This window comes from Sander lucioperca, chromosome 7 (assembly GCF_008315115.2).
Source record: "Sander lucioperca isolate FBNREF2018 chromosome 7, SLUC_FBN_1.2, whole genome shotgun sequence".
Lineage (NCBI taxonomy): Eukaryota > Metazoa > Chordata > Actinopteri > Perciformes > Percidae > Sander > Sander lucioperca.
The window spans coordinates 24,692,847-24,712,384 of NC_050179.1; the positions used below are offsets into that span (position 1 = coordinate 24,692,847).

The 19,538-nt window shown below is 40.4% G+C and overlaps 1 protein-coding gene and 1 long non-coding RNA gene across 2 annotated transcripts; one reads left to right on the top strand and one right to left on the bottom strand.

Annotated features, from left to right (window-relative positions):
- The first annotated feature begins 1,087 nt into the window (after positions 1-1,087).
- On the top strand, positions 1,088-18,670 carry LOC118495521. The gene is made up of 3 exons (XR_004897968.1): positions 1,088-1,186; positions 2,103-2,105; positions 18,660-18,670. It is a non-coding gene; the product is annotated as an uncharacterized LOC118495521 (long non-coding RNA).
- LOC116053007 (protein-glutamine gamma-glutamyltransferase 2-like) lies at positions 1,166-12,553 on the bottom strand. The gene is made up of 15 exons (XM_031303857.2): positions 12,419-12,553; positions 10,747-10,917; positions 9,829-10,059; positions 9,309-9,427; positions 8,340-8,468; positions 7,825-8,002; positions 6,177-6,318; positions 5,975-6,078; positions 5,474-5,616; positions 5,151-5,250; positions 3,803-3,948; positions 3,485-3,614; positions 2,984-3,144; positions 2,172-2,308; positions 1,166-1,334 (listed from the first exon to the last, which is right to left on the bottom strand). The coding sequence occupies exons 1-15, from the start codon at positions 12,432-12,434 to the stop codon at positions 1,175-1,177; spliced, it is 2,067 nt and encodes a 688-aa protein (XP_031159717.1). The 5' UTR covers positions 12,435-12,553; the 3' UTR covers positions 1,166-1,174.
- Positions 18,671-19,538: the final 868 nt, after the last annotated feature.

The following is a 19,538-nucleotide window of genomic DNA, read 5'->3' on the forward strand; positions in this document are numbered from 1 at the left end:
ATCGATGTTAACAAATCAGATCAAGTCAATACTGGTGGGAAAAAAAAACTTTATTGAAAGCAGTGTCATCTCAGCTTGAACACAGAATTATTATGAAAATGCAAAAATATTAGGAATAATATGAAAATGTCTTCAGTTTCTTCATCTTCCATTATATTTTGACTAAAATGGGATTGGAAGCAGTGCAAAAAGGTAATCAAGAAACAAAACATACAACAGATTTTGTGAAATTAGATACTTTTCAACAAGTATATGCATAACAAAGCATATAGCACGTTTTTAACCCTCAACCTCATGACTATTGCCCTGATGATTTTCATTTCAGTTCATATTCAGGGAATAAAACCCAGCGATGATTTGGACCAGGAGAAGGGAATGAAGATAGAAGGAAACTTGTTAAATTTGGCTACTCTGTTGGAGAAAGTAAGAAATACAAGAAATGAAACGGTACAGAGGAGGATTATAAACAAAAAGTAATCAATTACATATTTGCCATCTAGATGCTATCACCTGTTAGCCTGGTTGGCACCAGACCCTTCTCAGTTGTAACAGAGTGGGTCTGGGAAAGGTTCAATGACAGTTCATTTCCAAAGGGGCGTCACCAACGGACGCCGCACAAATGCCTCGAGGGCGCACTGGATAGTCCAACCAATCAGACCAACGATCCGGGTGACGCTGCGCTTCGGTAGCCGTCATGTTGAATATAAACAAAAAGCTGCTCGCCGTCACTGCGCTATTGTTGTCGCGTAAAGCCCGCCTCAGCGGTTGTGATTGGTGCCTCGATTTTGGGGACTTTGGAAATGGGTTTGAATGGGCTCTTCGCCAGACTGACTTGCAGAGGAAATCTCAAATTTGCCAGAAGTTCGTGAGGGTTTACCCAGGCTAGTCACCTGTTGTCTTTCTGTGCATTTCCATGTGGGCATCTAGTGCCAGGCGTAATGCAAAGTCAGAAGTGTTCAAATCTGACACATAGTGGCTTTAACGTAATTAAACTAGCACTGTGTCCAGCTTTTCTTTGTGGATAAAGGCACAGTCATCCTGGAAGACACAAACTTATCATTTAAGAACTTATTTGCATATACAGTTTACTGTTATATCACTTGCAATACATTCAAACAGGCAGCTCCTCCTCTCCCATCCAGAAAATGTCACATTATCTATGTCTATAATGTCACTATACAACGTGGTATCTCTTGCGGACAACCACAGTGGCGACTCCCTTCACGTCCTTCAGTCTATCACAGTCAAAGTCCACCAGGAGCTTCCTGACCCCGGTCCGCATGGGTGAGAATACAAACTCAACAGACACCTTCTGGCCCGGAGATATGTAACCACTGAAAAAGAAAAGAGAAAGAATAGTTCATTTTTATTTTATTGAGGTCCTGTCGTGAACCAAAGTGTTGGACAATTTTGATCTGTTATAATTTTCTACTGTGTTTATGAACAGGTAAAAAAAGGATACTAGGATACATTTTCTAAGTTCCTTTTTTGGTTTTGGCAGGTGAAACATACAGTATTTTAGTTTGTCAGGATCAAGTTTCTAAGTGTTTGTTGATTTAATCCTTATTTCAGCCACAAGAGGCCACTAGCACTACCCTATGTTCTAAATAGGACTAAAAGCATTCATGGTTTTAATTTATCCATGCGCTCTAAACACAATGTTGTGTGTTAGCAAGTTATGTAACGTTATTACTGTCATGTCTTTCTTTTGGCTAGAAATGTATTTGAATCAGCGCTAATCTATCAGTTTAGTCTTTTTTCCCCCCACCTGTTTTCACGGACGAAAAAAAATATTAAAAAACTTAGAAGGATTATTTTCACAGGAGAGAAAACAATTTAGATCAGACTTAGAAAATGGATCCCTAGATTTGTTTTTCTCACTTGCCTCTCAGGGCTTCTGTAGGTTATATACCAAACACTGCTAGTTTGGCTACAACAGCTAGTTTTTAAACTCAAAATACTCATTCTGATCTATTGTGCTTCTGGGCTTCTGACATAGACTTAACACTTTTTGGAGGCCAGGCAGCCTTTTTAATTCTAACCAGCTTTTTAATTTATGTGGGATGTTTAGATATGGACACAACCACCATCTTTTATTCTAGTGTGTATGATATATGTGGTTGTGTGAAGAATTTGTATATTGGCTGTCAATTCTTTGCACATATACTTACTTAACATGGACCTCAGTGGCCGTCAGTAGGCCGGCCCCCTCCGCAGTGAACACGCCACCCTTCAGAGCAACTGGCAGAGGATTGGTGAAGGAGATGTAGGCTGTTACTTGATCCCATACAAAAGCCTTTCCAGGCACCTGGAAAAAGAGACGATAGCTTTAACTTTAACATATATGTTAAATAATTACAGTGTAGGACGTCACAGTTTCAAATTTGGAAACATTAAAACATCAAAAGACTTCCACCAGACAGAATTGTGGATTAATTGGGATGAATGCCTGTTTTTGTCCAAAGAATTTCAGGTACTACCCAACCACAGGAACTGAACTCAGGGTTGAAATGTCCATTTTAGATTTGCATCTGGAGAACTGTGGAGAGTATGCAAATGAGCCCAGAGACAGAGGGGGAAAAAAATCGTAACCCTGGTACAGTCAGTCAAAATGCAGGAAAGGCTCCTGGAAAATTTCAAAAAATCCAAGGAGCTTCCAGCTGATTGTACATACATTATCCTGCGGTTTTATACATAAACTTATTTTTTCCATTAAATACCGGGATAACAACCTCCAAGAATGATGCATGGGATGTTTCTCGTGCAGTTAAATCTCATATATGAAACATCAAATTCTTGATGTCAGTAGACTCCTAGTTCAACGTCAACCTTATTTAACTGAGATTAACCTAGACCTACACGCTCAAATAGTTCATATTTTAATTCTAATCAGTCCTCTACCTTTCTTTTAGACACACATTACACCAGCATTATAAACCTTCCGTCCAACTATGACCTCTGGGTGAGCTCAGTGTATACCTACCTGTACGAGGAGTTCAGGCATGCTCAGTGGGATGTTGGCGACGGTCATGATGGGTTCGTTCTCACCTGGAGCCTCTAAGAAAGCTTTCACCCTCATCGGATGATGCTCAGAGACACACCTGGCATAGTCGTCATAGTGCAGACGTAGGACTTCCTTGTGGGCTGAACACACACGCACACATGGAAATGATGGAAAATGATACATCGTGCTGCTACAAAATAAGAGTGGGATGAAGTGTGCAGGTAAGACACAGCGCTGTTGTTTTACATTATGTCTGCACCAGAGACTTTTAGTGCGTTCCATTTACCTCAGAACTCGGAAGCCGAAGCTGGGAATGATGTCACACCCAAGTTAAATGCGTTCCGTTTACAAGTCGGATTGTCATTGAAAATTCGAGGTCAGGGGGCAATGTGTCCGACTTTGACCTCGGAAGATCCGACTTCCGAGTACAAATGGAACGCACCATAGATTGTGTGTTTATTTGAGTGTTTACTTACTAACCTTTGTGAGCGGGTACTGTCACACTGATTGTTTGTCTCTGGCACTCCCCCCGGTGGAGAGAATGATAAGTTACAGCCATGACCAGCATGGTCAGCTTAGCATGAGCATCTCTGCTTCCTTCATTCTTCACCTGCAGGCAGAGAGGATTCATGAGTGGATGAATGAATTGACCACTGTGATGGTATCTCACTGTATGTCCATAAATCAAACAGAATACAAGAAGAATATGCAGCCCCAGATTCCCTGTGTATGATGTAATTAAATCATTTTAGCATTTCATCCATCTATTTATTCAGCTACAGTCTAAGCACTCCATACCTCAACAATCACATCAAAGTCTGTCCCAAATACAGGCTTAGCATGCTTGATTGACAGCTTCAGATGTCCTGGTTCTGCGCTCCCATTGGTCGGCTCTGTGACCTTGCGTCCTGCCTTCTCGTACACCTCTCTCTCCTCCTTGGAGCCTGTGAAGAGGACGTTGGTCCATGACAACTAGCCCTAGCCATGAGTCTAAACAGATGACTATGAGCAGACATTACACAAGTTTAACAGTGGAAGTTACAGAAAGCTGGAGCTTCAGAGCGTCCATCAGTTACATGCTCAATCAGTTGTATGATTTCTTTTAAAGGAGAAATCCGAAGCAAAATGAACCTAGGGGTTAATAACACATGATTAGAGAGTCGACCGTTCTCTGGGATATGTTTTCATGCTAATTGAATGTGACCAGTTTTAGCCCAAACCGCTAATTAGCTTATAATGCTAGTTGTCGGGGCACGAGGAAAGTAAAAATAAATCGCTATTTCTATACCACTAACAAGGCTCAAAATAGCACCACACTTCCACGGTAGCATAATGAGGGTCCTTACATGTAAACCGAAGCACTGAGAACTTTGTAAGTGTACAGACAGTTTATTAAAAAGATAGTTTATAAAGACAGTACCGTTGACCTATACATGTGGGCGCCATCTTGGGAAAGCAGTCACGACCAGTCGAACGACGAACGCCGTGCTTGAGCTACGTTACTGGTTACTGGTTGCATGGCGTTCGTCGTTCGACTGGTCGTGAAAAAAATTTAAAATTTGTCACGCCAGAAACAGATTTGTTTCCCTGCAAAACAATACAAAATTGATTCTTCAAGTAGTGAGATTGATTTTGCTGTCCTCTCTCTTCTTAAAAAGAGAAAAAGGATAAGGAAATATTGGGTCCATCCAATCCTGAGATTGCGCAGAGAGCAAGGAGAGTTCCACCTCCTTATGGAGGAGCTGAGGGATTATCCCGAGCGATTTAAAGTTTACTTCAGGATCAGGTCAGTGGCTCAGTTTGATGCTTTGCTAGCCATACTGGAGCCACATATTAAAAAGAAGATTTCTGCGAACCAATTGATACTGAACAGAGGCTGACAGCTATGGACGTGCACAAAACACCTAAAAATGCGACAAAACGCAGACAATTTAACCAAATCTGATTTTTTTTTAATGACAGACGAAAATTTCAGAGGCAGTGTGTAGACGTGATTGACACAACTTGAGGTGGTATGTATTTTTAACCGCGTGAAAAAGTTTGGACGAAAATTTCCGAATCAGTGTTTAACACTATGGCTGCTGTTTATTTCTGCAATCAGTGATCCCATTCTTTTAATTCCTCTTTGTACGACTTTCTTACTAACCCTCAGGATATTTGTAGTGTAGAGTGACATCGTCTCTGTAGTCGCCGTAAACACTTTTGGTGCTGATGTTCCTCCCCACACCCGACTGGTCCACACTGACCTGTAACAATAATATCAATCATCATTATCATTAAGTCTTTTTTTAATTCTTTGGTCTTAAAAAGTGCAGCTGCTTTTTAAAGCTATAGTGCGTAGTTTCTGTCGCCCCCATGAAGAATTCTAAGTAATGACAACAAAACTGTCGGCACGTCCACATGATACAAACCTTCAATACTCCAAATATAAGCAAATATAAAAGACAGATCAAAACAAATTTCATTCACCTTCTTCCGTTGGCCATCTCGTTGGACAATCCAGTGGATGATGTCAGCATTCACCTCGGCGAATACAAACGGAGCGTCATACTTTACTCCCAGATTTCCCTCCTTGATGGCCGTCACTGGACACGGACCACAGCAAAACTCACCTGAAGAGTAAAAGTGTATTTTGTCATGGATTTCTTCAAACCATTTCCTGCATCTTTAAATAGTTGACACAGTGACAAGCTGCAGAAGCAAGCCTATGATTTTTTTTAATGATGGTATTTCAGTTTGATTATCAGGCTTTTAGAAAACACCAACCAGCCTTGAATCTAAAATATTACAAGAGGATACCACAGGAAGCCAGCACTGACAGTCTTGAGTTTATAGTGATGAAACACAACAATCCACATGTAGGATGTACATTTTTTAGTTTTCAAGGTGGAGAAGGTGAGACATGTCTTGTAAAACACAAAGAGAGAGAGAGGTGAACAACAGAGATTAGGTTTAAGATTAGGAATGTACCATCACTCAGTTCTTGAGGGGTGGGGTCCAAAACCTGCCAGCCATCATATCCTTTGGGGAGATCATCTCTCTTCATCCAGGACTCGACCCAACAGTGGAAGTTCCTGAAATCATGAGGAGAGGAGAGGAGGGGATAATTCATTACATTAGATGATGTGATGTCTTCTACTATATCTGGTTTAAAATCTGTGTTCCTTCCTACCAGCTACTGTCTTTCTTTCTTCCGTCGGCTAAGGGCTCCAATCTTTCATTCAGCAGGATGTCTATAGAGAGATTTCCATCGACATCATGGGCTGAAGAGAAGTTGGTGATGAGGCGTGTTGGGATTCCCAGACAGCGCAGCGCTGTGAAGATAACACACATCAGCCTGGGACCATTCATTCCTCTGTTCCTACCTACTTTCTCTTCCTTCCTTTCCTTTTTTATTTTATTTTTTAAATATGGCACCCCAAATTGGCTTTAGTCTGTTGACACTAAGGTTTTAAAGTGTATTGGGGACTCACTTTATGCTAAGCTAAGTTAGCCAGCTGCTGACTGCAGCTACACATTTACAGTACATAGTGGTATCAGTCTTCTCATCTAACTCTTGGTAAGAAAGTGAATATGCATCTTTCACAGATGTATTCCTTTTAAGGTCCCATATGGTGAAAAGTGAGATTGTCATGTCTTTTTTGATAAACTGTTCCTTTAAACGAGCTGTTAGGACGATTGTAAAGTCACAACTATGCTATATAGGTATAAAGTACCATCACAGTCATTCCCTGGCTGCAATGACGCCAAAGCGCAGATGCAGACTGACCAATCAGAGCAGACTAGAGGGTGAATACAGTGTGACGACCCTCTCCGCCATGTCTGTCTGTTTCTTTGTTTAGAATAGAATAGAATAGAAGGTGGGGGGGGTAAGGTGCACAGTTCTGAGATGCTATATACATATATAAAAAATAAAAATGGTTTTATATACAGTGTGATATGCAGTGTGGAGTAATGATATTGCACAGTATACAGATATTGCGCAGTAATGAAATTGCACAGTATTATCAATATTATCAAAAGTATTAAATATTAAATATTGCACAGTAGGTGAGTAGAAGAAAGTCCGGGGGTTGGGGGGGTAAGACTGTGAAGTCAGTGCATGTGTGAGTTCAAAGTGGTTATGGCTTTGTGTGTTTGTGTGGCTGCTTTCCTTGCAGGTACTGCAGCTGGGCGTGGCAGAGGGTGGGTTAGTAGAGTGGAAGATCCTGGGCTCATTTGTTTCACTGGCAACACCTGTGCTCTATGAGCTAGTGAACTTTTAAAAAGGCCTTTTGGATTCAGTTGTGCGCCCTCCTTGCGGACTCACCATCATCCTGGCCTTGGTTGGTTTTTGGTTTGTTTTACTGCACCGTACAACACTACACAAACATTCTTTCACTCATCTTACTAAAGTCATTGATTACACATCCCACTGTTAGTTTAAGTTTATTTTTGCTTTATGATTTAAACTAATAAATTATTTGTTAATTGGCTTTAAGTGCTTATTTTTTGTCATGGCCGTGCGGCCCGGTTTGTGACAAGTGGGGGCTCGTCTGGCGGAATTTGATGCGTTTGAGGCCGTTATTTTGTACCAATATTGATATTGTATCTCCAGACAGATGGTATGAGAAAAATTAACATTAAGCCATGTAAACATATTCTAGTAGAAACCCAAAATACAACTATCAACCTGAAAATGAGCATAACATGTCCCCATTAAAAACATGTCTTATACTGTCAATTACTAGCAATTACTCAGGAAAACACGTTTTTCCTTCATTTTCAGAACTATTACACTTCATTCAATCATGCAGCAGTGAAATCTGTTAAAGCCTCACCTGTGCAGGCGACGGCCGCAAAGACCCAGCATTGGCCGTATTTGACCGCCCTTGCGCCGGCCTTACTCCATTGTTGAAGGATCGGCACGCTGCCGGTCCATCTGTATGGTGGAACTCCACCGGAGTACGAGTCGTCCCAGCGACCGGTCAACACACCCCTGTCTCCGTTAGAGTTCACCTGAACGGGTGGAGACAACATGTCAATCTTTAAAGCTAGGTTTGAAAAGGACAGATTTGTATTCATGTTTATCTTTCTGACAATATACAGTATCTATAGGGTCATACTGTATGTAGGAATCATTTGTTAATGAAACAGTAAGGTTAGTATGATGACAACTCCTTCCTGGGGGGGTTTCTATTGATCTGTTTCTGGGAAGTAGCTATAACACCCTAGGTGTTTACATCATTGAATGTGAAAGCTTTCATGACAGAGAAAGCTAAATGCAGATGTTTTTTGATTGTACTGCTGTTAAACTGTCAGTGTTGTTTTAGCAGCGAGTAGAAGAGATCGTCACCATCGCAGTGATCACCCTGCTGACATAGACGGGGTCATATCTGTGCTCAACGTCCATCTTTGAGTTTTTCAGGGCATCCTTGGAGTTATCCAGGACTTCAAAACAGATGTCCATCACATAGTCCTCAAACTGAGAGAGAGAGAGTCACAGGGAGAGAAAACATGAGAGAGGAGCAAAGAAAACATATAGTTGGTTGTTGAGCAGCAGAGGCCTCTGAACCTTTTTTAAAAACAGGTTTCAAATCACGTTTGTTTCCCATTGGTCGGTCTGTGTATGTGAGTGTCTGTTACTCCACCTTGCTGTCTCTCTATATGCCATCTATCTGTTTGCCTGCCTGTTTCTCTTCCTCTCTGTCCTCCCAGTGAGCTGTGAAGGTACAAGCCCTTGTATGTGTGGTTTGGTTACATTCTGACACCTCCCGTCCAGAAGTTATCTCCGTCCAACAAACAGATTTCCTGATCCAGCCGAATCCCCAGAGTCTCCTCTGTCACGCTGCTGTGACAATTCACACATGCCACCTACTGGCCTGTCATACACAGACATACTCAATTGTGTGTGTGTGTGTGTGTGTGTGTGTGTGTGTGTGTGTTTTACTATATTCGTGGGGTCCAAAAACCGGGAATACAGTATACTTGTGGGGTCTGCACAGCCTTGTGGGGCCCAAAATACTGGACCCCACAACTTTAAAGGGCTGTTTGAGGGTTAAGACTTGGTTTTAGGATTAGGGTTAGAATTAGGTTATGGTTAGGGTGATGGTAAGGGTTAAGGTTAGGCATTTAGTTGTGATGGTTAAGGTTAGGGTAAGGAGCTAGGGAATGCATTATGTCAATGACAGGTCCCCACAAAGGTAGTGAAACAAAGTGTGTGTGTGTGTGTGTGTGTGTGTGTGTGTGTGTGTGTGTGTGTGTGTGTGTGTGTGTGTGTGTGTGTGTGTGTGTGTGTGTGTGTGTGTGTGTGTGTGTGAGTTACCTGTCCATAATTCCAGGGATTACTTTTGATGTAATCCCAGGTCCCCATGTAAATGACTCCATCTTCATTCATAACATACTCCTGGAGCAGACTCTCATCAGGGAGGTACACTACATCATCTGGCACACACACACACAACCATGAGTACACTGTCCTCTTGTTAATGAAATAAACACTAACATTAATTCATTAACAAGGTCTTTAAATTAGTTTTTTTGACATTAAGACGGCCTCAATTAGAAAAACATGACATAAATTTGGTGTTTTGATGATGCTGGTAATGAGATCCTCCTGTCATATGGTTTTTATCTTTGCCCATGGGTGAACCAAACAGCTGACAGGATGAGCATAGAAACCCCCGCTGAATGTAAATATAAAAACAACATCCGTTTAGTTTTTGTTTCTTGTGGCTGAATCAAGACACAAACGATAAATGCAGTTAGTCTGACCTTTCTCTTGGAGAAAACACATAGCTCTGTGTGTGTGTGTGTGTGTGTGTGCACTTTGCTTTATGTTTTACCTTTGCACCACGGGTTAAAGAGCAGGTGGAACTTAATTTTGTCGGTCTTCTCTAAAATGCGTCCATCAGGTGACATCATCAACACAGCCAGACGGTACTGGCCAATGATAGCATCCGCTGGACTGTGCAGAGTCAGCAGCATTTCATCTTGCGCTCTCTGCTGGTTAAACCACCACTTGTCTCCAGCCCCACGCTCCTTCTGAACCTTAATCAGCACCTCGTCTCTCTTACCTGAAGAACATACAAAAGTTTATATTGCTGTGGCATCAATTTACCTTCTTGCTGTTTATCTGAGTCAGGATCACAACATATTGCTGAAATCAGCATGATGGTTGAATGTAGCGCAGAGCCAAGACAGCTGTAGTTGCAGCTAACTGTAATCATATAAAACTTTACTTTATTCTTTTAAACATTAACGTTTAAAAGTATAGGCTACATATTTGCTGCATAGAAGTGTTGGTTATAGCTTGACGTGTAAGGTGTGTTTTATTTTTTTTGTTCAGCATGAGTGTATAAGCTTACTTGCTATCCTAACACTCAGCTAAACTAGCCTTGTTGCCTAACGTATTGGCACATATTTGCTAGCTTCATTGTTCTGCTGTAGCTATGAATTGGTAGTAAATCTGGTGAAAGTTACTAGTTATTTAAAGGTCAAGAAATACTTGGAAGAGAATAGTACAGTCCAGTCTGCAGGACAAACTAAACTGTTAGTGTATAGGGATCCAATTGACTGCAGCATTACAGTAAGTTGTTATGATGTGTTCACATTCATTACTTACTGAATAAATATGTTTTATATTGAATTTCTTATTGTTTCGTTCTTGCCTGGGTATGCCATGCCTTTGTAAATGGAGAATGGTTCACATTGGGTAAGCATTTAGCCACAGTATCTGTTGTGAGGCTGTGGGCTGTACTCACCAAGGTGCAGGACCAGTTCCAGGTGGTGTTTGGGGGGCAGAGACTTAGAGCACTGCAAAGTTATGGAGAAGGGTTGACCCCTGCGGACAATCAGGCGCTCCCTATCAATCTCCCTGGTGCGGTGAGCCAAGTTGTTTTCATGACTTCGCAGATCCACATCATTAATCAAACCTAACAGAGACAAAGTTCAATCAGTCTGCAATAAACTCTGTGGTCTGTGGTTGGCTGTCCTGTTGCTAAATAAAATATTGGAAGTGATGGAAGAGTTTCAGCTCAGTTGTGACCTTACTCACAGTTGACAGAGAGTTGCATTGTGGCCACAAGTTGAACTTGATGACTAAGTTTTCATCTTCAGTACACGTTCTCTTTAAAGAAATAGTTGGACATTTTGGGAAACAACACTTTTTTGCCAAGAGTTAGAAGATCAATACAACTCTGTACAGTAAGTATGAAGCTCCTGCCAGGAGATGCTTAGCTTAGCTTAGCATTACAGGAAGACTGGAAAGAGGAGGAATCCGCTAGCCTTGCTCTGTCTAAAGGCAGCAAGATTTGCCTACCAACACTTCTAAAACTTAATGATTAAAACGTCATATTTATTTATAAAACGCTCAATCCGAGGGGCGGGATAAACGGTTGTCTTTCAAATTCCCTCTGCACGTGATAGGATAGCGCTACAACCAGGCAGAGCAACGAAGAAGGTAGAGAAGCTAGTTGATAGATTAAACTTTTGCCGTATCCGGTCGGCAAAACTCTGAACACATCTTCCTTTCTTAAGAATGATTTCAGTGCCGTTCTTCGTTCTTTTCTCAAAGAAAAGCTTAACTCCAAGTCTTCCAGAAGACCGCTGTTCCCAGCAGCAGCAGCAGCCATAAGCCCGCCCACCGACTCTATACACGATGTGATTGGCCTGACCAGAGTTTGGTTTTTTCCAGCTCGCAAGCCAACGGAGAGTGCCTAGACCCCCCTGGCTGCAAATTAAGTTAGCTGCCACTAGGGTGCGTCTAGATTTCTAGGCTAGGGGTTTATGTGACTTTTGCCAAGCGCAGTGACTTCCTGGAGTCTTGTCGTCACCATGGCGCTGCCAGACCCCAATGAGACACGTCCTGTTACAGTAATTAGTGAGGTTTAGAAGTGCTAGTAGGCAGGTTTTGTTACATTTAGACAGAGCCAAGGTAGTTGTTTCCCACTGTTTCTGGTCTTTATGCTAAGCAAAGCTAATTCTCCTAGCTGTAGCTTCATATTTACCATTCAGGCATTAATCATCTTCTCATCTACTTCCCTGCGAGAAAGTTAATACGTGTATTTCCCAATGTCAAGCTATGTGTGCTAAACTGAGAAAACTAAATTAGTTTGAGCCATAAATGTAGCTCAAATAATCAATGTGCTAAATTGTAAAATGTAGGGTCCTTTAGCCAGTCTGATCCTTGTCCTAGCTGACTTGTTGCAGGAATTAGGATGGGTGATATCACACCCAAGTGTTGATTCATGCATCAGCACACTCTAGCACACTGTAATATTGACTGCAGAGAGAAAGGGAGCAAGAGATGTAGACAATAAGCATTACAGACAGACAGACAGACAGATGGGTGGATAGATAGATAGATATTTAGATAGATAGATAGATAGATAGATAGATGGATAGATAGATAGATGGATAGAGAAAATCACGTACCATTGTGGTTGGCCATCGCAGATCCTCTTCCTATTCAGGTCTTTTAAAATGTTGCTCCAAGTGATGTCTTTGCACTCTTCTTTTCATGCTCTGTCTCCACAGTTCGGTATTTATACACACAAGACTGGTCCTCCCACTCACCCCGAAACACCCACATAATCCACCTCATCACCCTCGGTGACCTCTGACATCACTTACCAAAAACCTACATTCCTCTGTGGGTGTGTTGTGCATACACAACCCAGTCTCACGGCCGTGAGACTGGGTTTTGATTTGTGTACACGGATACGATTTTGCCCTCTTTTTGTGACACAATTTCAAACAATGTATTTCAATGAGAAATGAATTTGTGCTTGCACCACATATTCTTTATGTCAAACAACAAAGCAATACAGCTTATCTGTTTGTCTATTTTACAAACTGCCGTGAGACTGGGTTGCGTATGCATGTGTGACTGTGTTTGCAGTGTGTGAGTTGATAGTTTAAAGTGAGTTTTGTCATCCCTTCTGAGACACTAGGGTCTTTGTTGCTTATCCTATGCTTGAGAGGGAGAACTGTGACACTTAATGAACCCTCAACACTGTTCCAGCACAGTGGAGGAGTAACATCCTATTACTTCTTCTCTTATCAGACTCCTCTTAATAAAGAAATTATACAATTTGAGCAAATGTTAGGTTTTGAGCCTCCTCTAATTTCACCACTTAGTTTGACTTCATTATATTCACCCATTCATTTAGTTGAATCACTGAACGAATCTGAGAGATGGTTGGCGTTTTAAAAGGCTGTAACAAGGCTGGTTCTGCTTTGCATTCTGCAAGTAGGGCAATTGCAACATAGTGACCTATGACTAGCTTCCAGTTATTATTCAATATAATATGATGTAGCTAACCATTTACAAGCTAAAACTATCACAATCCAGCCAGCTCCTAGTATTCATTCTGTTGCCTGTTCGAGTTACTCTGGCTTATAACTATAATAATTTTATTGATCCCCAGTGGGGATATTACAACAGGCTACTTTTGCTTTGCATTCTTGCAGCATAGTGACCAATGACTAGCTTCCATTCATTATTCGATATGATATGATGTAACCATTTACAAGCTAAAATTGTCACAACAACCCAGCCAACTCCTAGAATTCATTCTGTTGCCTGCTCGGTTTACTCAGATTTATACTAACTCTTCCTGTCATTTCAGATCAAGCCACTCGCTCCAACCCCGCAGTAACCACTTTCCCATTCCCATCACCCCACCCGCCCTAATTCTGACTTGCTTCCAAGGAATCCGGTAATTTTAAGAGATGGGAGAAACAATAACTGTGTTCCCAGATAGCTGGTGATGGCTGCTGTATTGTCTGGCTCAGGGCAGGAAACAGGAAGATAATGAGGTCACATACACACTCATGAACAATCTTTAATTTTAGGGAAACTGATAAATCTAGGTCTGATGAATGTTATTCCCCTCCCTGCTTAACCTCTAACCTACCTACGTAACACGTAATATGTAACGTATCTACTGCGCGCTGCCACACGTGAGAGAGGACAACTAACAAACTGCCATTCATCATAAGCTTTGGCTTTAACAACTTACATACATACAACACACAACATGGCCCTACAAAAAGAAGCACTGAATGCAAAATATGTGGACTCTAGTTCAAAGACTTGAGACTTGACTTGGGCTCTAGTTCAGAGATTTGGAGCATCTCTGCCAATGACATGCCCCTGTTACTGTAGTGACTGACTCAGATAAATATACAGGTCCACATGGCCTTATTATAGCCATTCAGTGTAAACTCATTCCAGCAGGTTGAGATGAATAAGTTGGAAATGAAAGGCAACATATTAATTTCTTGTGGTGATGTGGCAGCTGTGAGCCAGGCGCCCGCCTGTGAATTCTGATTACACACAAACAGCAGAGAGGGTGTCCTCTAGTCCACTGGATCCCACACTTTTTCACAACAAGAACCCCTAAACTGACACAAATTAGACCACGGACCCCCATCTGATAGGAATTTTGCTTTTTAAATGTTTATTACAGAAAGTGTATGAAACCCATTAACACAATAGTCTTACATTCTATGGATGGAATTATAGTGAAAATAAATGATTCCCCCTTTTGCTGGGGAACCCCTGGAATCCCCTTGAAGGGACACCCCTTTGGAACCACTGATCTAGTCTAGATGACACTAGTCTATATCAACGATGTTCCACTTCCAGGATTTTTCAGGTTCTGCCGGAAATTCCGCCGGATGGCCCTCTTTTCGGTTGGATGTCCTTTACCTTCCGCTTTCTTTGTGTTGGCATTCTAAACTCTGGTGGATTCATGAGGACTATGGTTAACTGCTCCTCAGATCTCTGCAGGGTAAATCCAGACAGCTAGCTAGACTATCTGTCCAATCTGAGTTTTCTGTTGCATGACTAAAACAAGTTCCTTCCTGAGGCTATTTTGCAGTGTCCGGCGCCGCCTAAGATGATTGTGTTTGGTTTAAAGAAATGCCAATAAACCAGAGAACATTTTTCTCCCATCCCAGAATGCTGTGTGGACTAGCCAGACCCTCCTCCGCAGCACTGTGGAGGAAGGTCTGGCAATGCAAGACTAAGATGATACAGACTGTCTATACAGACTATACAATAGGAAATCCATCTATACCCATCGAAGAGTGTACACTTGATATGGTTTTAAATGAGTACTCCAGCGTTCTAGAATTGCATTTAAGATTAAGGGATTTGCAGATGTGTGGTACACGTCATGAACAGCAATTTGACCTTAATATTCTTACTTTCCACATGGGTCATGCCTCATATATGCATTTTGTTGAGTAAATATGTGCCTTGCTGAGAATGCATCTGCCTGATGGGAAAACAGTGTTTGTATCAGAGTGATATTGACCTATGGAATGCTGGGATGGTCATGTTTCGGGAAAACAAGGTCTTTGACCGACCTCAGCCTTCCGATCACACCAAAGTGTCAACAGAGTGACACACTGATGGGAAGGGTAAAAAAGCGCAATGGACTTAACTGTAGGACAGCTTGATTATGGAAAAAAAATCATAATCACAATTATTTTGGTCAATATTGAAATCATGATTATTTAACACGATTACTCATTGACTTTTGGAAATATTTTAAATTGATTGTAGTTAAAAAAACAACAACAACGTAACAGTTAAACAAATCCACAGTGAAAACACCTCGAACTGTGAAGTTTCCCTTAATACCTTTTCCATTGAACTTTTTGAATTCCCCTTAAAATAAATAATCTAAAAAATATATTCAAATACATTCAAAATATATTTATGTTAGCTGAGTGAGTTTAGCCTTCAGGAGAGGCAAATGTGCACGTGTCATTGAGAACACAAGAAAAAATAAGAATTTGCTTGCAAAATATGTGCAAAATAATTATAAAATTATAATAACACATCATGCAACTTATTTCAATAAAAATAAATGCATGTATTTAAACAAAAAAATAATCAACACAAATAGTGTAAGCCTGTGTGTGGTGGTATTTTTTAATACTAGCTAGCTCAAGCTACAGAGGCAGCTCCAGCATTTGAGCCAGCAGCAGATAATGAAAATGATCTACTCATGTTCAATATATGCAAATCTTGTTTGTTAAACTAACATGACTTCTTCATGTCAATTTAAAATATATGACTTCTTTATGTAAAGTATATGCAAGGTTGGGGAGTACAATTAACAGGATTACGTATTTTACAGTTTTAAAGCTTTGGCACAATCGTCGAATGACTATTAAACTTTATCAAACTATATGACTATTTATATGAACATCAGGTCAGCTGTTCACATGACTATAGTCATTTGTCATTGCTTTGGCACAAAATGCATCGAGTAAGCCTTATAGATCAAAAGTTTGCATTCATTTGCTATTAAATCATATTACTCTCAAATGCAATTTTACACATTCATTGTGTAAATCCCTACATGCAAAATAGAGCACCCGACAATCACAATAACCTGTCACACATATATTAGATACATAATAGGCATGTGGTTCTGTTATAAAAGTTGCCAGATGATTAGACTAAGGCTATATGGGGAACAATACAATTTCCTCACAATTTAGAACAACCAAATGCAAACAGGTGACAGGTGAGGATATCACAGCAGATTGTCCCTCGTTGCATTGCAAGTCAGGATATCAGGTGTGATGTCAAAATGTTGTGGCCAGACAGAGAGGAGAGATTGGATGACCCTTGAGGTTAATACATTTGCAGCATATTTTGTTTTTTCTTGCACAGTTTGTTCAGTATTTTTTGATAATTTTGCTGTTGTATATCTTTTTTTCTGTACAAGCTTTCAAGGCAAGGCAAGGCAATTTTATTTATATAGCACATTTCAGCAGCAGTGCAATTCAAAGTGCTTTACATAAAACATTAAAACAGTTAGAAATTAATACAGAATTAAAAGCATATCCGAAAGGTATTTTGGCCCTATACCATTTAGTGATTTATAAACCAGTAGAAGTATTTTGAAATCTATTCTTTGAGGCACAAGAAGCCAGTGTAGAGACATCAGTACTGGAGTGATGTTATCCACTTTCTTGGTGTTAGTGAGGACTCGTGCAGCAGCGTTCTGCATCAGCTGCAGCTGTCTGATTGATTTTTTAGGGAGACCTGTAAAGACACCGTTACAGTAGTCAAGTCTACTGAAGATAAAGGCATGGACAAGTTTTTCCAAATCCTGTTGACACATAAGTCCTTTAACACTTGATATATTTTTAAGGTGATAAAAGGCAGACTTTGTTATTATTTTAACGTGGCTGTTAAATTTCAGGTCAGAGTCCATAATTACACCAAGATTTCTGGCTTTGTCTGTTGTTTTTAACATTATCGTTTGAAGCTGAGCGCTGGTTCTTAATCGTTCCTCTTTTGCTCCAAAAATAATCACCTCAGTTTTTTCTTCATTTAATTTAAGGAAGTTCTGACACATCCAGTCGTTAGTTTCTTTAATGGACCTAGCCAGTTTTTGTATTGGACTGTAGTCCCCAGGCGACATGGTTATGTAGATTTGTGTATCGTCCGCATAACTATGATAACTTATGTTATTATTTTTCATAATCTGGGCCAGTGGAAGCATGTAGATATTAAACAGCATTTCAGAACTGTTTTTAAGTACATATTAACAATGGAAAGCCATTCTTACCAGTGTATCTTAATTGGGAATCAAATGAATGCAAAGAAAGTTACTTTATGAACTTCACTTTAAGATTTGTAATTGTTTATTATTTATTTACTGTAAACAAAAGAAAAATGTGTGAATCTGTCATTATTGCACAATTCCTACAATAACCTAACCTAACTGAGATGTAACACTAACACTTTGCTTATACAGTACAAACAAAATGGTCCAAAAATTGGATGCCACAGCAGGACATTTGTAACCTTTACGTTTTTCTAATAAGGAATGTAACAATTCTGGGGGGTGGACAATGTCCCAAATGACAAAAACAGTCAAAAAAACAATACAAACAACACTGTTCTAAAACCGTATGCTGATATACATAGTCAATATAGTGTGCAGTAACTTCTACATAATTTTGATTACTCACTGACGTCCAGTGATCACCGGTTAATGAGACAGCGTTTGCACTTTGCAGCAGTTCCAGTTGGACTGCTTTCTCCGTGTCGTACAGGCTGTGTATGCGTGAAACTACTGTCCCCCTCGACAACTTTTTAAACGTAAACTTTCCATTCAGAATCTTATTGGCATCCATTTCGGCGTCTCACGCTCACCATCCACTCAAAATGTAACGTTAGCCTACTACTCTTTGGCCGGCTCGCAAGCCCAAACAAGTGTGTGCGGCGTGCCTGTTGTTTTGTTCCCAGTCTAGCTAGATCCGGTGTGGTGTTGTAGTTTTTCTAACGTTACTAGTTGTTGCAACAGCATGTGAAAAAAACTACAAAGTTTGCTAGGCCAAAAAGAACATTAATCTCGTGATAAAAAAGATTGACGCCGTTAAAATGGGTTTGCGTTAACGCCGTTAATAACGCGTTTAACTGACAGCACTACTATGGACACATAGTAGTTCCGATTCTTTAAATAGGATATGAACCACTTTAGTACTGAGCCAGAAAGGCCAACCCAGTTTTCCAATCGGTCCAGTAGTATGTCGTGGTCGACCGTATCAAATGCAGCACTGAGGTCAAGTAATACTAAGACTGTGGTTTTGCCACTATCTGTGTTCAAGTGGATGTCATTAAACACTTTGACAAGAGCCGTTTCAGTGCTGTGGTGTTGGACGAAATCCCGAATGGAAGGCATCAAAAATATTTATGTATTTGCAGTTGGCTGTTGTGTACATACAGTGAGAAAGTATAGTGTGTGCCATGGCTGACATCAAAACTATTCCGCTGCCTAAATATACAATGTTAACAACATGGACAATATTACATAGTGGGTAACTATCACACTTTCAGAGTACAGTGTAATTTGACAAGATGTCTTTGCATTTTGACTGTCGTGGTCTAAGCAATGATAAAGGAACCTTTTGTTTTGATGGCAATGATTTATTCATTGATGGATTTATTTACATTTGAAACAGGAGTTAATTATTTTGATTGAGTAATCACCTTTTGCAGGTCACATAGAGTGGTGTGCTGAATGTACCACGTGGTGTGGTACTGGCCCGATTTCCATGAAACTTGGTGGAAGGGTGTAGCATGGACCAAAGACGAACTCATTACACTTTGGAGTGGATCCGACTCACGGGTCAGATACACAAATTAATTATATATAGCTTTCGTTAACTTGCAATATGGCTTTGGCAGAGGTCTGCATTCTCCAAATGCCCTTCTAGTTTGTATTTGTTTTATTTTTAGAAAAATTTCAACAAAAACCTTCACACTAAACTGAAAAAGACTGTTGCTGCAATTTTGTTAATTTTGCAAGAATAAAACTTATTATTTGATGAGGAGCCTACGATCAAAATGATGAAGTTACTGTTTAATGCAGGACACTTTTTTCATGTTGTGGTCAATTTAGAGATTTTGGTCTATTTTGCTTCCATGTCTTCTTTTACTTTAATGGAAATCAAACTTCCAAAATACACATTTAGATGGTATTTGTTTTAGGCTGCATCTGTAGATTTCTTCTAA